Source organism: Lepisosteus platostomus, chromosome 7 (genome assembly GCF_059453375.1).
Source record: "Lepisosteus platostomus isolate fLepPlt1 chromosome 7, fLepPlt1.hap1, whole genome shotgun sequence".
Classification (NCBI taxonomy): domain Eukaryota; kingdom Metazoa; phylum Chordata; class Actinopteri; order Semionotiformes; family Lepisosteidae; genus Lepisosteus; species Lepisosteus platostomus.
The window spans coordinates 55,522,631-55,539,897 of record NC_142617.1 but is presented as its reverse complement, the minus strand read 5'-3'; the positions used below and the strand labels follow the sequence as shown (position 1 = coordinate 55,539,897).

Below are 17,267 nucleotides of genomic sequence, written 5' to 3'. Positions count from 1 at the left end.
AAGAGTCAATGCAATGATCCAGCTCTGTTGTATTCATCCCATCCGATTTTACAGGTTTTAATTCTTGTGTGTAATACAGGGAGTTCTTTGGGCAAGGTTGGATGAAACCAGACAAAAATGAGAGGACTCCATATATCATGAAAACAACCAAACACTTCAATGATGTAAGTATTGATGAATTCCCTTTAACAAAAGGATAAATAATATACCTCTGTAGCTACAGTATACAGTATGTGGCAGAGGTTAACCATGTGTGTTATCCTGTGTATCTGACTACATCTGAGGTACTGTAGATATAATTTGGTGGTTCAGGCCTTTTCAGGCAACACATTATCAAAAAAGCAATTGATTTCACTTCTACGTCTACTGAAAAGTACAGTATAAAAGAAAGAATTGAGCAAGTCAGTTGTTCCAATCTCAGTGAGTCCTAATTCAGTGGAGTATCACTTCAAGGCAGGTACAGTACTAGATCCTCACAAGAGCTTTACAAGGACAGATTTCACAGGACACGGCTACAGCGGTTCGCCCCATATCTGCAAGGAGAGCCAGAGAGAACAGCCCGCTCTGACTTGTCTCCCCCTTCCCACGTTCCCACGTTCACCCCTCTTTGTGCCACTCTCCTTAAAAGATCAGCAACCTGATCGCTTCGGAGATCCTGCGCTCCGAGGACGTGAACATGCGGGTGGCCGTGATCGAGAAGTGGGTGGCCGTGGCTGATATCTGCCGCTGTCTCCACAACTACAATGCTGTGCTGGAGGTCACCTCCTCGCTCAATCGCAGCTCCATCTTCCGCCTCAAGAAGACCTGGCTCAAGGTCTCCAAGCAGGTAGGGGCACCCGAGCTGGAGTCCCAGCCTTTTACTCAGCGTGCTGCTGAGCTAAGTAAAGTACATTGTGACCCATGCAGATGCGGTGAGTACAAAGACATACTGTAGACCAGCACCCCTGGAAAAAGAGATTTGTCATACCTCTCTCACATGAAAGGCAGTCATTTCATTTCTCTGGCTGTAACAGTGATAGGTTTGTGTTGTACAGTATGTAGAACTTCAAAAGAACAGTATAAGTCTCTTGCAAAAAATTCACTAAGTTATGACTGAAAAATGATCATCTTTTTTTGTAGCAGGTGCACTGACATTTTATTAAACTGGTGTGACACAGGTACACTCATTCTGCTGTTTCTCTACTGTGAAGGCTGGGAGAGTGGGCAAGGGGAATTCTTTAACACTCTTGCTAATTTCAAATTGGCCCTCCCTGTAGATCTTGGTAAGGTGCTTTGTCTTCTGACTTCCCAGATCAAGGTTGGGTTATTGTCAGACTACGTATATCTGTGATATCTTACTAGGTTACTGGGTTTTCCTTCTTGATTTTTACCAGCTTGAGATTCAGCAGGTTAAATGGCCTTGTCACCTGTGCCCAGTCATCTCTCTTACTAATGCTTATTTAGTAGTCATAAAACAAAGTCACTCAAGTGTCTCATGCTCAGTCCTGAATCATGTACCTGTATATATTTTTGTAATGCATTAAAATCAAACAAAATGAAGCCCAAAACTTCATTGGTGGTGCAGTGGTTCTGTGGCTAAGGATCTGCGCCTGTGGCTGGAAGATCGCTGGTTTGTATCCCGTGGCCAGCAGAGGAATCCTACTCCGTTGGGCCCCTGAGCAAGGCCCTTAACCCCAACTGCTCCAGGGATGCCATATACAGTAAATGGCTGACCCTGCATTCTGACCCCAAGCTTCTCTCTCCCTGTCTGTGTGCCTGTGTGTATCAGGGAGAGTAAGTTGGGGTATGCGAAAAGACAATTTCCTAATGCAAGAAATTGTAGATGGCCAATAAAGTGATCTTATCTTCAGAATATGCCTACCTTGTTTATCCAAAAACATGTATTAGCAGAGTCATATTTCTTTTGCAGCTCAGTATATTTCCATATTTCTACACATTTACCATGCTTATACCACACATTTACCTTACATGGCTTCCTCTGGATTTTATTGTGACTTAACATGTTAACAGTGCTTTATTATACTCTATTTTACTACGGTTTTGCTATGCCGTGCTACTGATTTTATTCATGAAGGACTGCCTTATATCTGCTTATCAGCTAAAAACCTAAGCATCTGTGCTGGAAAGAGTCACACATGCATGTGACATAATAATACACTTTATAGAAAATTATTAAGTTATTGCATAACATTCCAACCAAAGTGTTCTGTGAACCCTTTTTTTGTCTGTGATGAAACTTAATTTCTAAATAAACATAAATTACTTTAAAAAGAGAAAAATCATGCAAGTCACTGCCTTTATACCTTCAAGCTCTCTAGCCCATGTAGAAAACAGGTGTCCTCATAATCATAGCATTCACTAAGAAGGAGAGGAGTCCTGTCAGGTTTGTCCCTTCCTTTACTGTGGAGTGCTACCATAACTAAAAGAAGGTCTGTCTTCTCTCTTGTAGACCAAGGCTCTGACTGACAAGCTGCAGAAGCTGGTTTCATCCGAGGGCAGGTTTAAAAACCTCAGGGAGGCTTTGAAGAAGTAAGTGTTTCATTGACCTCTAACCAGACAAACACAACTCTAATGTCTCCCTGAGTTCTTTGCTTTGCCATCCAAAACCTAATCTCCAAGCTATGTGCCAGAGTGGTACAGAGACCAGATCGAACTGGCCAAATGTTTGACCTTCCTTTGCCCTGAGCCATTACTTAAAGAATCCAAGAAACCCAGCTGGAGGAGTGGCAAAAATGTGCTGTGTGTCAATAGAGTTTAAAGGAAAACACTGAAATATTTTACATAAATAGTGAAGAACGTTATCAAGTCATTTTCTTAAAGGACCCCACAGATGGATGGTTGTACTGTATCTGATCTGCTCTGCCTCTCTGCTCTCTGTGTTTCAGCTGTGACCCTCCCTGTGTTCCTTACCTGGGCATGTATCTCACAGACCTAGCCTTCATCGAGGAAGGGACTCCCAACTACACTGAGGACAACTTGGTCAACTTCTCTAAGATGAGGATGGTAAATGTGTTCCATATACCACCCATTCCAGGTTTATTTAGCAATACCATTTTCCCTCAGATGAAAATACTTTGGAAAATGTAGTGTTGATAACCTACTACTGTGACAAATTTTATTGATGTCGTTTATCTACAGTACCTCACAGCATGCCAGTATGTGTTCACAGTCAGTACAGTCTATGCTTCTTAGAGCACCTCTTGACCACAATTTCAAAGTCAAAGTCTCCAGTAAAACTTATTTTATATTTGCCAGTAGGATGTTTTGTTCTGGTAAGTCAATATGTTTGATCATTTAGGTGCAGGCAAAGTTGACTCAAAATCCAGATAACAAACTGAGAGGTCTTGCGCAGTCTTAGCTGCACATTCCATTGGCTTTATTCTATGTGTTGGCTCAGTGTTGGAGAATGCAAATAATTAACAGTAATAGAAAGGTTTGAAGATGTGCCAGTTGAGAGGCACTCTCTCAGTTGCACTGCTTTATAAATGCATACTGCAGAGTGTTGAAAACTAAAAAGATCCTCACCCTCACCCCACCCACCATCTCCCTCTTAACCTTGATTTTAAGATAAGATCTTCCTTTGTCCCCAGATTTCCCATATCATTAGAGAAATCAGACAGTTCCAACAAACAGCCTACAAAATTGATCACCAGCCTAAGGTAAGCATTTTTTTAGCATGTGACAAAATGCAGTGAACTTTTGCATTTGTGGATGTTAATGCTACAGTTGCAAAGTAATTTTGTTCTGAATCATGACAGTATCTTACTCTGATTTATTAGTTATCTAAGATTTTTCTGTCCCAATGTGTTTTTGTGAGTCATCCTAAGGACCTGAGAAAAGTTACAAACCAAAGGAAACTCTTTCTTTGGCTGCTAGCAGCATAATGAAAGAATCCCATCAATCTAATTTATTAAAAGACTATTCCTATTTTCTGTCTCAAATCTTCCCAAACTGATCTTCCACATCTGATTTTAGATAGTTGTGTATGGGCTGATCTTGATGATCTCCCTCGCTTTGGCTCAGTCGGCACCTTTTAGGACTTTTTCATAACTGCATTACATCTTACATATAATCTTTCTTCTTCACAATTGTCACTGATTGCTTAGAGGTGTAGTTGCTTTCCTTTATATTGCCTTAGAAAAGCCATGTGAGTGAATATCGTAATTTATTTAAATCCTATTATGCTACTTCTTTAGGTGACACAGTACTTACTGGACAATAGCTTCGTTCTGGATGAAGAAAGCCTGTATGAAGCCTCTCTCAGAATAGAGCCAAAAATACCAGCCTGAAGAGGAACATGAGGCCCACAGACTGTACAAATACTATATTATATGTACATAGGCTATTATTTGTATTAGATAACCTTAGACATATCCTTCTAGTATGTGTTGCTGAAAGGAACAGTGTATCCTTGTTATTAGAAGTTAACTAGAAGCCTAATGAGAATTTATATGTAAAGATAAAAGTTTTTCGGGGGGAGGGAATATATTTAGAAGCTTATTTGTTATTTATTGTTGTTTTTTTGTCTGCATTTGATCATACAATCCAGTTATTTTCTACAACAATAAAAAGGAAGATTAAAGGAAACAAATGACAGCAGTTATTACTGGGTACCCAGCTGTGCATTGTTAAATCTTACTGATGGGTGGCATGTGTAAAGGTGTATTTTAATACTATACCATTAAAAAATATTTCAAAATTATTTTTAAATCAAGTTCTTTATATAGAGTCAAATCCTGCACTTCCAGTAAGATTCAATAAGAGCAGATAAATACTTATTTAGGGGAGGAACATTTACTTATTTTCATTATTAGCTAGTGCAAAAATATGTAGCAATGTAAAAAATAGGAATCAAATATTAATATAAAACTATAACTAATATACTATATATATTATAACTAACACATAAACGTGGTAGTCTAAACCATGAAGCTTTGTTAATCTAATATGGGGACAGGACAGTCAAGTTTCCCATAAAACAAAAACATTGTTTAGTTTTGTTTGCTTTTTAGTGCTGATTAATGTTTAAAGCCAGCATCAATGATAAAAAAACAATGTTTTATTTGTATTGCTTGAGCCAGATCTGTCTCAGCTGGCCGTGATTACACATTGCAGGATCTCTATTTAGTAGTAAATTGATGGCTTTGGCAGCAGTACCCATTCTTAAATATCAGATTCCCCCTTTGTTCTAGATAGGTAATATGACAGACTACATCACACGTGAGTAGTCGGAATCTTGTTAATTGCAGATATACTGTATTATTTCCAGGTGCTCCTTTGACAATGGCTTTGGGCATTTATATTTTGTTTCAGGACAGGGGTCCCAGATCCTGGAAGCCCACACACCTGCTGGTTTTTATTTCAGTCCACCTTCGTTACCTAATTTAAGCCTTAGTTGAATTACCACATTTGACATTCAAGATCTCGTGTTACTTGTGAAAAACAATAGTTAAAATGCAACTTCCAACATGTTGAAGAGCTGAAATCAGTCAAACAGTTCAAATTAATCCTATTATTAAGTCAATTAAGGGTTGATTGGGTAACTGAGAGCTGGGCTGCAACAGAAACCAGATGGTACTGTATGTAGTTCTGGTTCTGGGAACAGAATTGGGAAGCCGTGTTCTACAACACAGGCAGTTGACCCTTCAAGCTGTCCAGTCCTTCTTACTGGAGAGAATAGATCATCACTGAATTACCTGTCATTATAGAACTCAGTAGTAATCCATTTAATTGCTTAGAAAGCTATTGAACTCTGATATATGGCAGTAATAGGTATTACTTAAGTAAAAGTTATAAAGTTACAAAGTTATCTGAAGGAAAAAAGGAACAGTAAAAAGACAAATTATAAGGTTTGCTAATTCAAGTTGTTTGAATAATGTTTTTATTGCCATGTGTAAGGCAATTTCTGCAGTCCCTGGGATTGAAGGAGGTCTTTGCATAAGCCTTCAGAATTATTCTGTGAGATATAAACAAGTTTTCACTCAAACCAATCCAGTACAATCCAGTATTATTCTCTTATGTTCGTGTTCTTGTTGTTGTTGATATCGTGAGTGTTGGTCACCATAATCTTTGGAGAACCTTCCTATGATCTTCCTATAATGAAGTGTGAGCTGGAATAAGGGGCTCCAATCCTTAAAGGCAAATTTTACAATACATTTGGAAATAAACTATTTTAAATGAATTTAATTAAATTAACATAAGAAAATATGGGAATAGTGGATAAAGATGCAGTATTTCTTGTTTTGGCAATAAAATTGACAGAAATAACATATTTTCTACAAGGATCTTTTTATTCTGAGGGCAGAGTGAAAAAGGTGTAGTGTATATTTCTGGAGTTCGGTCCACATTGTTAAGAAGCCCCTTGTTTTCTTTCAGAGATGATTTTGAGACAAGATGGCCAAATACTAAAGAGCACAGAGTGTGGTAACACTTGATTCTTGTCTCACACCCTGAAACTGTCAGCAAAGTAACTTACAGGTTACAGAACTGTCTTGTGCTCTGCCTTTCAAATGAGACTTGAGACTGGAGTCCCATTGTCAAAGACTCTGCAGCAGTACTTTGTAATCACATGCAGTGGCTAAGTGGACTTAGACAAACGTGTGCGCTAAATAAATTATATTATTATTCTACACTGCAATGGACTGGTGTACCATTCAAGAGGTCTTCTTTCCTGCATCTGTTGTCTGCCAGGGTATGTTATCATGACCCTACACTGAACTAAGCAGTTATAGACGATGAGTGGATTATTATTGTAGATTGCACTGAGAAGATATGATAATAAATCAACATTAGAATATACGTTAAAGGAAAAGTGCTGCAGTTGCTATGAAGAAAAATAACGTGAATTAATAATACTGTATATTTTAATGAACACCTCTTTTCTTCCTAACTGTAGAACACTATCATTGTCATATGGATTATTGTACAGTATAAAGAAAATGTATATGCTTTTCAGCTTGCAGCATTTTAAAACGTAATTTTGTAATAGAGCTTAAAGCAAAAGTCTTGGAAAAACTGAAGGGATACTGCATCTTTGAGTATTTTTTTGTAGAATCTTTCCAGTTCACTTAAAGGAATCGTATGCTGTATATTTTCTACATACAGCACTATATATTTCTTAATGTGTACCAGTGTGAAGCACACTTCTTTACAACATTACATGCTGAAAACAAGCTTAGTTAAATAAAAATGCTAAAGAATTTGTGATTAAGTACCACAATGTAGAAGTAGAGGACAACTTTCAAGTGTTTTACATATACTGTAATCCTGTCTATAACGAACTCTTTTAGCAGGAATATAGTAATGTAGTGCTTATTCTGTGAATATTTGTATGTATTTTTACAATGTACAGTACAGATACAATACAGCTAACACTCCAGTGGCAGGCATGCTTCACTATATCTACCAGAGGTTTAAAGAAAAATAAATAATTTAATTATATATAAGAGAACAAAGACAAACGTTTTGCTGTGAGCAATATCCAGTGGTATGAGAATTATCTTTCAATCCTTAAAACTTATTTCCACTTACAGCTCGCAAAATATTTCCAGTTTTGTATAAAAATGTATGTTTCCTGATTACCTCTTGCTAATAAATCTACTTTATCTCAGGGGGAAAGTTGTCTTTTTGAGTGTTTTATTTTGCATTTCTCTCCCATCGCAGAACCTTTTGATAAGAGGAAGCCAAGGAAATATGAGTCATCCTTGCTAGATTGTTCGACATATCTCAAGCTTTCATTGTCTAGTGTTTTCCTGCAAAGTTTTCATTCCAGAATTATGGATTGCACTGTTGCTGAAACCTTTTTTCTCATTGTAGCCTTTTGTCCATTCTAAGTTGTGAAATACTTTCATCTGTCATAAGCCTTATGAGCTTTGATGGATACAAAGGTGAATTGTGCGAGTGCAAAAACGCTGATTTCAAAGAGATTTGAGTTTGATGTTGAGGAACTGGGTGGAATTTGAAAATCTGGATCTAACACACACACACAAATCCATCAAATCCACTGGAACTCTAACACTGAGACACTTTGTTCTAAATTCCATAAATCTGTACAATATACAGTAACTATATACTGAGAGCTTGTCAGATAATTATTTGTTGTTCTTTGGTAACCTGCACATGAGGCTGGAAGGAAGGAGAGAAACCTATTGCACCTCTGAAATTAATGTTCACAATTTGACTGTCATGTTCCACAATATAACATTCTGATTGCAACACTTATGATGGACATGATTAATATAATAATAAGCGTTTCAAGCAAAAACTTGTTCTTTACAGAAGGAAATGTATATCTGATGAAGTATCATGGAGTTACTGATACTGCTGTAATACTGTTGTACTGTACCTCCTCTTTCAGACCTGTCAACTGCTGGCAGAAATAATAAAGTGACTGTGCTTACTTTTCCTATGTAAGTGGTTCTTACTGCAGTGAACTGTATAAATACATATTTATATATCTTAAGATATTAATATTTATAAATATATATTTATGGCAATGCTATGCCTTGCAATGGATCTTCTCCAGGTGATACAGTTAGGGTAATACTTATTTTCTATAATGAACAACTACTGATCTTAGACTGCTCTAAGTAAAAGTAAAGATGTAAATCATGAGATCCCCCCCCACACACACATACACATTTAAAAACACAACAGGCTTACATAAAACACTGCACAGAAGAAAAAAAACAACTGTTCCACATTACCCAGGCATAAGAAGATAAGAAAGCTTATAAACAAGAGGAGGCCTTCTACTGTATCTCATTCAGGAGTTGTGAAATAGTGTATCCAGCCAAGAGCTGAAGTTCACTTCAACAACATGGCTGTGCAGCTTTTTCCACACTCCCACAACCTTCTGACCAAAGAAATGTCTCAAATGCTCTTCCAGGCAGCTTCCACTTGTGTGAAAACACTTTGAACTGCTTTGTGTTTCACTGTTCATTCTGAAGAAATACGATGTGTTGACTTGAAAACTTGTAATCCCCTCAAAGCGAGGTGATGATTTAGCCGCATATACAGTACCAGAACAAAGTACTTTGCAATCTACTTTAGTGACAGTAAACAATACGTAAGGGTCCTGTATAGTGGATATGCTTAAAGATCAATAAAGCATAGAATTTATTATTCGTTACAGAACAGGATTTGTAATAAATTTGTACACGGTTCCGTCAGTAGTTAAGGTGGCTTTAATTCTGTTGGTTTAATCCTGTTGTGTTAATCATGGTGTGTGAGAGAGAAATACATTGTTTCACAAGGAAATGAAATGGTTTTTAGCTGACTGTTTACGTTCCAGGAACTACAGTGAGACATCGTGCATCACGTGATGCACCCTGAGATAAAATGACACTTTGTAGTCTTGCGAGAAACAGAACGGACCATGGCGTTCCTCAGCGTCGCTTTGTTGATCCTAGTAGGACTACACACCGCTAGCCTTTCCCCGCTGGTGTCCACAGAAGGTAAGCTATACAGTAAATCATATTAAATATCCTAGCGTGGACTGCCTTGCTACAGAAAGACCTGTCGCAGTTCCCAATTGTCCCCGTACACATCTAGACACAGTCAGATACCGGGCAATGTGACGCATAGTACCATAAAAAAAAAAGAAATCGATGTTTCTTAATTAATTTTGATTACGTTATAAAAGCTGATCCTTGTCACACGAATACTGTACACTAATGAAATAACAGATTGCTGGTGTGCTTACAGTATAATCTTAAGGTGCAGCCGGTACTCCTCAGCTTTGACATGAATACCGATACAGTTATACCCTAGCTTCAGCTACAGTATAGCTAATTTTGATAATGGTAACGACACAGATTTTCAGTACTCCCATTGCCTTCGTTAGAACGTCGTTTTCATAACCATCATTATTTATCTTGCAGAGCAATTTCAGTTCAAGTTCTGGATGTCGCAGGTAATACAGTATATTACTTAATCGTCTGTACATACTGTTAAGGCCAGAAAAACCGGGGGCTTTCCGCGGCGAAAAAGCACCAGTCGTCTTCTGTGTCGGATGTCATCGTTAAACCGGTTTTACTGTACGGGAAAATGAGAATGCAGAAAATGTACAATACATTTGAAACAGAAACGAGAATGAGCCACAACTGAATTTGATGGGAAGATACATACAGTACTGTACCAAAGATGCCTGAATAAAAAAATGTTGTGAATGTGATTCTGAGGTACCTGTGAAAGTCATAAAATCTATTTAGTGGATTTACTTAAACAATGGTATTGATACAGGTCATTTGATAGAGACAATGGAGTGTGCGTGCTTTGTAAAATACAATGAATGAAAATGGAAATTTTCACTCTCTTGGCTGAATCCTCTTAGCTTATCTTATTCCTTTTAATTGTACATACTTTATTAGAAAATACAAAACAAATGTTAACATTGACTGCAAGAAAACATTGTTCTTTAAGACCATTTTTTTATTTTCCTCTGTCTTCTGCAGTTCAACAAGCAGTACGAATTGGAGGAGTACTACCACAGGCTGCAGATTTTCACTGAGAATAAGAGAAAGATAGATCATCACAATGCAGGGAACCACAAATTCAGAAGTAGGGAACCACAGCTTACATAATCATTTTTTTTCTCTTTGTCATTATTTAGGATCTAATGAATCTAATGATAAACTTATCTTTTTCAGTGGGTCTTAATCGGTTTTCTGACATGACCTTTGCTGAATTCAGGAAATCCTTTCTTCTGACCGAGCCCCAGGTACTGTACTGTATTGCACATGTAAAACTGTCCGGTTAGTTGCCCTTGTCTGCCCAGAAGATCAAAGAACTGTATCAGAAAGATGAAATCTAATGTTTCAGAGCCACATTCACTGTTGCAGGGCTTGGCAACAGTACTACACCCTATTTCATCAACCTCAGTGCACAGCTCGGTCCCAGTCGTGTGTGCAAAAAAAATCAGATCCTGATTTTAAAGTGACATATTAGTCCCAGTGGAATTGTACTTCTTTACAATTGTATCACAGCTGCTCTATTGTTTTGTATTATAAACACTGATGATTACCTAATGAATAGAGGAACTTTCCTTTTTCAGAACTGCTCTGCCACTAAAGGGAACCATCTCAGCAGCCGTGGGCCATACCCAGATTCTGTAGATTGGAGAAAGAAAGGGGACTTTGTAACACCTGTTAAGAATCAGGTACAGTACAGCTGCTCACAGATCACACACAGGGAGTGGGGTGCCTCTAGGATGTGCAGACACAATTGACAGAGCCCTGCAAAATTACATCAGGTGCACAAAAGATAGCATTTCACCAGAAACCAAGAGATAAAACAAGTCATTCTAATCTGATTTCCTCTCGTGATCACTCCGGCATGTTAGCCACAGTATCACAGTGGCCACTTCCTCTAAGCAGCTGGTTTCTTTTGAAGGGGAAAGAGAGTAGAATTGAAGGAGAACCGTTTGTATATGTGTTGCATACATACAAACAATTCTTTACGGAGTTCAAGTAGAGAGCTGTTTCAGCACATGTAGGCTGCAAAGCAACAAGTACAGGGTTATTCTTCATTGAAAGGAAAAGAAAAGAGATGCAGTGTTTCACACCTGAAGAATGTTCCGCAGCCAAAACGTGTGTCTCGATTCTTTTCCATTCCGCATGGAATAAACCTGTACTTGTTCTCTTGCAACAGGTCTTTATATCTGCATTCTTTGTTCATTTTTGTAAAGTTGTGCTGATTGGGCAGTATGATTCAGTACAGTACCAAGGATTACCACACTGTGTGAGTTTTATGTCTGCACTTTTCCAAACAGAAAAATAACTCGGAAGCAATGAAATGTACCATAGGAAAGGTTTAGCATCATAATTTAAGAGCTCCAATTGGACAACTTAAACAACTTCTTGTAAATTTGACGATAATTTTTTTTTAAAATGTATCTGAGGTATGGTGGTGGTTAATGTTTAATGAAAATGGCCCAATGAACCTTGCACAGGTAGTGTACTGTACTATAGGGAAGATCACAGGGGCAGAGGGAGACAGACAAAAGGTGGAGAAGTTCAGCATGACCATACTTTCTGCTCATTCACTTCTGAAATGAGTGTGCCCATTTGTTGAGAAGTTCAATCATGTATGATGCTACAGGGGCCTTGTGGCAGCTGTTGGACATTTTCTACCACAGGCTGCCTGGAGTCTGTAATCGCCATAGCAACAAAGAAACTTCCCCTTCTGGTGAGTAAAGTTCTGCTTTTTTTGTCAGCAACTTTCCCAGAAGATACAACCAGATGGTTAAAAGACAATAGATCGCACTCTCTAATTTAGCCATTTTAAAATACTAAGTCTTTAGACCTGGGCATGTTATTGGTCTGGAAAGATAATGGAATAAAACAGGAACAGCAAACATACCTGGATAAAAACTCTCTCTCTTGTGACCTTTTTTAAAACAAATGGTCTGTTTGTTAGCATTTTTTATTTGGAAGTTTTTCTAAAGAATATAGACTGGGAAAAATGATACCACATAATAAACTGTTAGGATAAAGGATAAACTGTTAGGCCACTCTCCCCCTGATGCTGTTAGAAAACTGTGATGTTTGGTTAAATTCTTACATATCTGAACACTAATTGGCTGTTCCTTCTACTTCCTTTGTATTCTTCTGTTTAAAGTCAGAACAGCAGCTGGTGGACTGTGCTCAGGCTTTCAATAATCATGGCTGCTCTGGGTGAGTATGCATTCCAAGAAGGTCATTAGCAGTACACAGTTACTCGGCTCCTCATGTTTCTCTTCATGAATAAAACTTCACTGGCCTGGTCCGTTTTCTGTTTCTTTCACCATAACGGTACAGGAAAGCTTTTTGTAGATTGTTTTGTAATCATCTCCCAACATGTAGTGGTTAATGGCCATTTATCTGTAGTCTTTGGAAATTTTGTTGACCATAACCATGACAATGCATGCTACAATTCAATGTCATCTGTGTGTTAGCCGTATTTCTACCCAAGGAAAATGGGGAAACCTTTGGAGATATTTGCCTACAGGAAAAATTATGACCAAGGTTTTTAGGCACCTGGACACTGAATTTCCATTGTCTGTTTTCCCTTATTTTCCATCTTAATGTTTTTAGTAGTGCTTTACAACATCCAGATTCATGTTGTTGCCAGCCTTAGTGAATATGATTGATGTGGAAGATCACTCAAAACCCCTAGGGGTGTTTGGATCACACTAAGTGGCAGACAGTGCACCCAAATCTCCCTGTGAACCTCAGGTTTGCAACTGATTAACATCACAAGACAGTTGCCTCTCCTGTATTGCTCAGTGGGCATCAGTCTGCATTGCAAAGACACAAAAGGATTCACCCCAAAGCACAACTACAGTATGGGCTGCTGGTATCTTTGCTAGTATGAGATTATAGACTTACTGTCTGCCTGGTTTCAGATCAGGGGTAGCAGCATGGAGTAGTGGTTAGAGCTCAGCAGAGTCATTTTAGTAATTTCAATCTGGACTGTTCCAGTTAACTGTCCTGCTGTATACACTGTACATGGGTCTTGCCTATTACTTACGACACCAGGTGGGGTATCAAAGTGTTGTGCTCTCTTTAAATATGCAGTGCTTTAGGGAAATGGACACAAAAGAGCAAAATAGTGATTTTATTTATATAGTGTGAAAACCAGTCTAGAAAAGCAAATCGCCTCTAACAGCAGGTGATGGACCATCTGCAAAGGCTTCAGGAGTTCATAGTAAGGGCAAGAATATCTCCTACTCCCGTGACACCTTGTAAAATAAAATAACATAAATAATATCAGAATATTACAGCAGCATAGTAAGAATACATTTTAACATATTTCTAAAGGAGATGTTATATATACTGTCAATGCTCTTCACAAACTATGAGTAATCCAGTACCATTCTTCTTTCCGACAGTGGACTTCCCAGTCAAGCTTTTGAATACATCAAATATAACAAGGGCCTTATGAGTGAAGCTGACTATCCATATGAAGCAATGGTAGGATTTCGGTTATTACTCTCGGCAGTAGAAGCTGTAAATGTGGCAGAAAAGTACTTGTAGGGACAGGTGCAGGAAGTTGAGTGGTCAAGTGCTTAAGGTAAAGAGTTTTTTGATGACAGTTTTTATGGTTGCCTTTCTAGCTATGCATAGTTTGGCTTCTACCCTCTGTGTGTTGTTTTAGACACAACTAAAGGTTTACTTCAGGTTCATAGAGAAAGCATCCTATTGCAGGCGTTGAAGTGTATTCCATGCCAAACTCCATACTCTTTTTATCTACTGCTTACAGAATGGAAGCTGCAAGTTCAAGCCAGAGAAGGCTGCTGCTTTTGTGAAAGAGGTCGTCAACATAACAAAAGTGAGTTTCCACCTGCTGCTCAACTTACACTGAAAACCCTGAGGGAGAGTGGAGATGGGGTGACATTTGGCTGGATATGACCTTTTCATTATATTATATACTGTCATTATATTCATTATGTTATATACTGTATAATATTCTTCTTGTTTCCCCCTCAGTATGATGAAATGGGAATGGTGGATGCTGTGGCCAGATTCAACCCGGTCAGCTTTGCCTATGAAGTGACCTCCGATTTCATGCACTACAGCGATGGAGTGTACAGCAGGTGAGCTGAGCTGGCCTGCAGAGAGTCAACAGGCAACTGCCCTGTCCCTCTGATCCTCTCAGCCTGATGTCGTGGTGAACAACATAGTATCCCTGCCTGCCTGCTCCAGCAGGACCCCAGTGTGCAGTGATTCGATCCATGGAAGAAAATGCAGTTCATGCAGCAGATTCCTTGTAGATATGAATTGTGAGGTGCAGCACACAACAAGAGAGTGATGTAAATGCTTGGTACAAGGGTTGGAAGACAAAGAGAAAATGATAAAATTAATGAAAAGGCTTTTATTAGGGGCCCTAGGTTTACTCTTAACAGGGGCTTAGAACTTTTTTTCTAATATTGTGCTAATACTGTGCTACACACTGTGTTCGTGTATTAACTTGTTAGCCATTTAAAGGGGAACTGTAGTCCCAATTTCTCCGACCGGTTATTAAATCTCGGTAACAAAATAAATTCATTGAGGTTATAGAAAAAAAAATGAAAATGTCAAATTAACCATAAAATTGTGCACTTTGTGAGTGTACCGTAAGTAGCCATATTGTCACAAATTTGCATTTGAGTCCCCACGAATAGGGACATAATTTGGCCCTTCCTCCTCACTAGTCTCTGTTATGACTAATGTAACGTGATGTACAAGTGAATCAATTCAGGCTGTGTAGCAGACATTTCACCTCAGAAATATTCCAACTTGATCTGCATGCATAGTTAACAAGTAGTATTTTTGGCAAATCCATCTCAAAATCGAAAGCAATATTTCTATTGGAGATTAAAGAGATGTATTCACAAACCGGCTTGTTCACAATATCATACGTCACCGGAAGTTTTGTTGCCTCGTTCTGGATTGCAGAACATAGCACTGTGCACACCTTGAAATTTTGTGGTATCATTTGGAGGTTTTACAAGTTACTGTGCACATTTTTCTTTCATTGTGGTTTGAAAAGCGATGATCAGTGCCGATTCTTTCTAACCCCGAAATTTAAAAATAGGGTTACAGTAACCCTTTGAGTTAGGAAGTATTCGCCTCCTACCACACAGAAGCAGAGGCTTGGTGTTCTGTGTCTTGTTTGGGCTACCGGACACTGCCAGTCCTGTGGATGACTCTGCCCTTTTCTCCTGCAGCACTGAATGTCACAACACTACTGACAAAGTAAACCATGCTGTGCTCGCTGTGGGTTATGGAGAAGAAAATGGCACCCCTTGCTGGATTGTAAAGAACTCCTGGGGAAAAAACTGGGGGATAAATGGGTAAGGTTCCATATGCTACCATGTTCTTCCAGGACATCTGCAGTGGGTGTCAGTATAATCAAAACATATGAATTCTGTTATCCATTGGCAGAAAAAAAAGAATTTGTTAAGCTGAAAATGTCTTAATCTAAAGCAATTAAATTACATATCTGCAAGTACATCCTACAAAGCATAGTGCTGATGAGCAATGTACAATGCTTAGAATGTAAACTAAATCAGCAAATAGTACAGTAAGCAAAACAATCAGTGATTTGGACCTGGTTTAGACTTATTCTATTTATTGATAGGTGGTAAAAAAATACTCATTATAAATAAGCTGATTTTTCCCCCCAGGTACTTCTACATTGAAAGAGGGAAAAACATGTGTGGGCTGGCAGGCTGTTCCTCTTATCCGATCCCTCTGGTGTGAGCTGTGAAGATGGGCAGACTTGAAATGAGGCTGGGAGGAGAAGGGATGCTCAGTGCTCAATCTGTCTTTCTGCACACCTTCTTTAGAAGTTCACGTTCCCAACTTTTATTAACAGCACTACAGCATGTAATCGAACTAAATGACACTTAATCAGTTTTGGGGGAACTGGAAAAACCTGTGGTGTTTAAAAAATATTTTTAGCATTTTTAAATTGCTGTTGTGCAAATGCTGAGCCAGAGTTGCTGCTCTCCACTCTTAAATTTGGCCATGTGATCTTTGTAGCAAAGCCAAACACAGGAACCTTCTAACGTTCAACAAAGATTCCCATGCCTGACCTGCCAAATTATTCAGTGCCTTATTCTCTTCCTAAAAAAAACATAATGTAATCAAACATGATAATAATGCATTATTAGGCTATAAGTTAAAGAATCTTTAGGATGCTCACAGAATGCGTCTGATGTTGCAGCACTTTTTGAATGGAGCTAGCAATAAGTCTGTTATGTACTGTTATTACCCTTTCTTTCCTTTTACTAAAGTCATTTACACTTTGCCTAATTTACCCTTTTAGCCTAATTAGTCTTTACAAAGACTACATTCAATTGTGCAATAATTGGAACACTTGGTAGACTATGAAATACCATTAAAACAGATAATTGACAAAAAAAAAGATATTTTGCATCAGTCCCATTACTGCACAATGTATTTGTTTTGTTCAATTTCTGGGTTATTGTATTTTTTATTTTTGTGATTTTATGAATAAAGTCTGACTTGATATTTTTTTTCTCTATAAGTTCAGTAATAATGTTTTGATGCAAAGCAAATAGTTTGGAGCAGGCGATTCCCAATCCTAGGCTTGGAGACCCACACACCAGCTGGATTGTGTTCCACCCACATGCTCAGTTAAATAGTTGAACCTTTATCCAATACAGCGTTGCAGGTTGCAATGGGCACAAGGCAGGGTACACCCTGGACAAGACGCCAATCCATAGCTAGGCTCACAAACAGACTCACACCAGGGCCAATTTTCCCCAGACGCAAATTAAT

The 17,267-nt window shown here is 38.4% G+C and overlaps 2 protein-coding genes across 2 annotated transcripts in view; both read left to right on the top strand.

The window, feature by feature from the left end:
• Positions 1-7,617, top strand: part of rasgrf1 (Ras protein specific guanine nucleotide releasing factor 1) — a 49,141-nt gene extending 41,524 nt beyond the window's left edge. The window contains exons 22-27 of the mRNA XM_088641319.1: positions 80-164; positions 629-826; positions 2,450-2,529; positions 2,886-3,003; positions 3,591-3,659; positions 4,197-7,617. Coding sequence (XP_088497445.1) covers positions 80-164; positions 629-826; positions 2,450-2,529; positions 2,886-3,003; positions 3,591-3,659; positions 4,197-4,289 — 643 coding nt within the window. The 3' untranslated portion in view covers positions 4,290-7,617. The remainder of the gene's footprint in view (positions 1-79; positions 165-628; positions 827-2,449; positions 2,530-2,885; positions 3,004-3,590; positions 3,660-4,196) is intronic.
• Positions 7,618-9,300: 1,683 nt separating this feature from the next.
• Positions 9,301-17,000, top strand: ctsh (cathepsin H). The gene is made up of 12 exons (XM_088641318.1): positions 9,301-9,455; positions 9,882-9,913; positions 10,455-10,560; positions 10,650-10,720; positions 11,054-11,158; positions 12,100-12,186; positions 12,619-12,674; positions 13,871-13,952; positions 14,242-14,310; positions 14,469-14,575; positions 15,689-15,814; positions 16,148-17,000. The coding sequence occupies exons 1-12, from the start codon at positions 9,377-9,379 to the stop codon at positions 16,221-16,223; spliced, it is 996 nt and encodes a 331-aa protein (XP_088497444.1). The 5' UTR covers positions 9,301-9,376; the 3' UTR covers positions 16,224-17,000.
• Positions 17,001-17,267: the final 267 nt, after the last annotated feature.

What these genes read in the sequence shown, in the direction of transcription:
- ctsh (XM_088641318.1), top strand. Translation starts at nt 9,377, where the DNA reads ATGGCGTTCCTCAGCGTCGCTTTGTTGATCCTAGTAGGACTACACACC. An exon ending in AGGGAACCACAAATTCAGAA is followed by an intron (nt 10,561 to 10,649) that starts GTAGGGAACCAC and finishes TATCTTTTTCAG; the next exon opens with TGGGTCTTAATCGGTTTTCT. An exon ending in AATAATCATGGCTGCTCTGG is followed by an intron (nt 12,675 to 13,870) that starts GTGAGTATGCAT and finishes TCTTTCCGACAG; the next exon opens with TGGACTTCCCAGTCAAGCTT.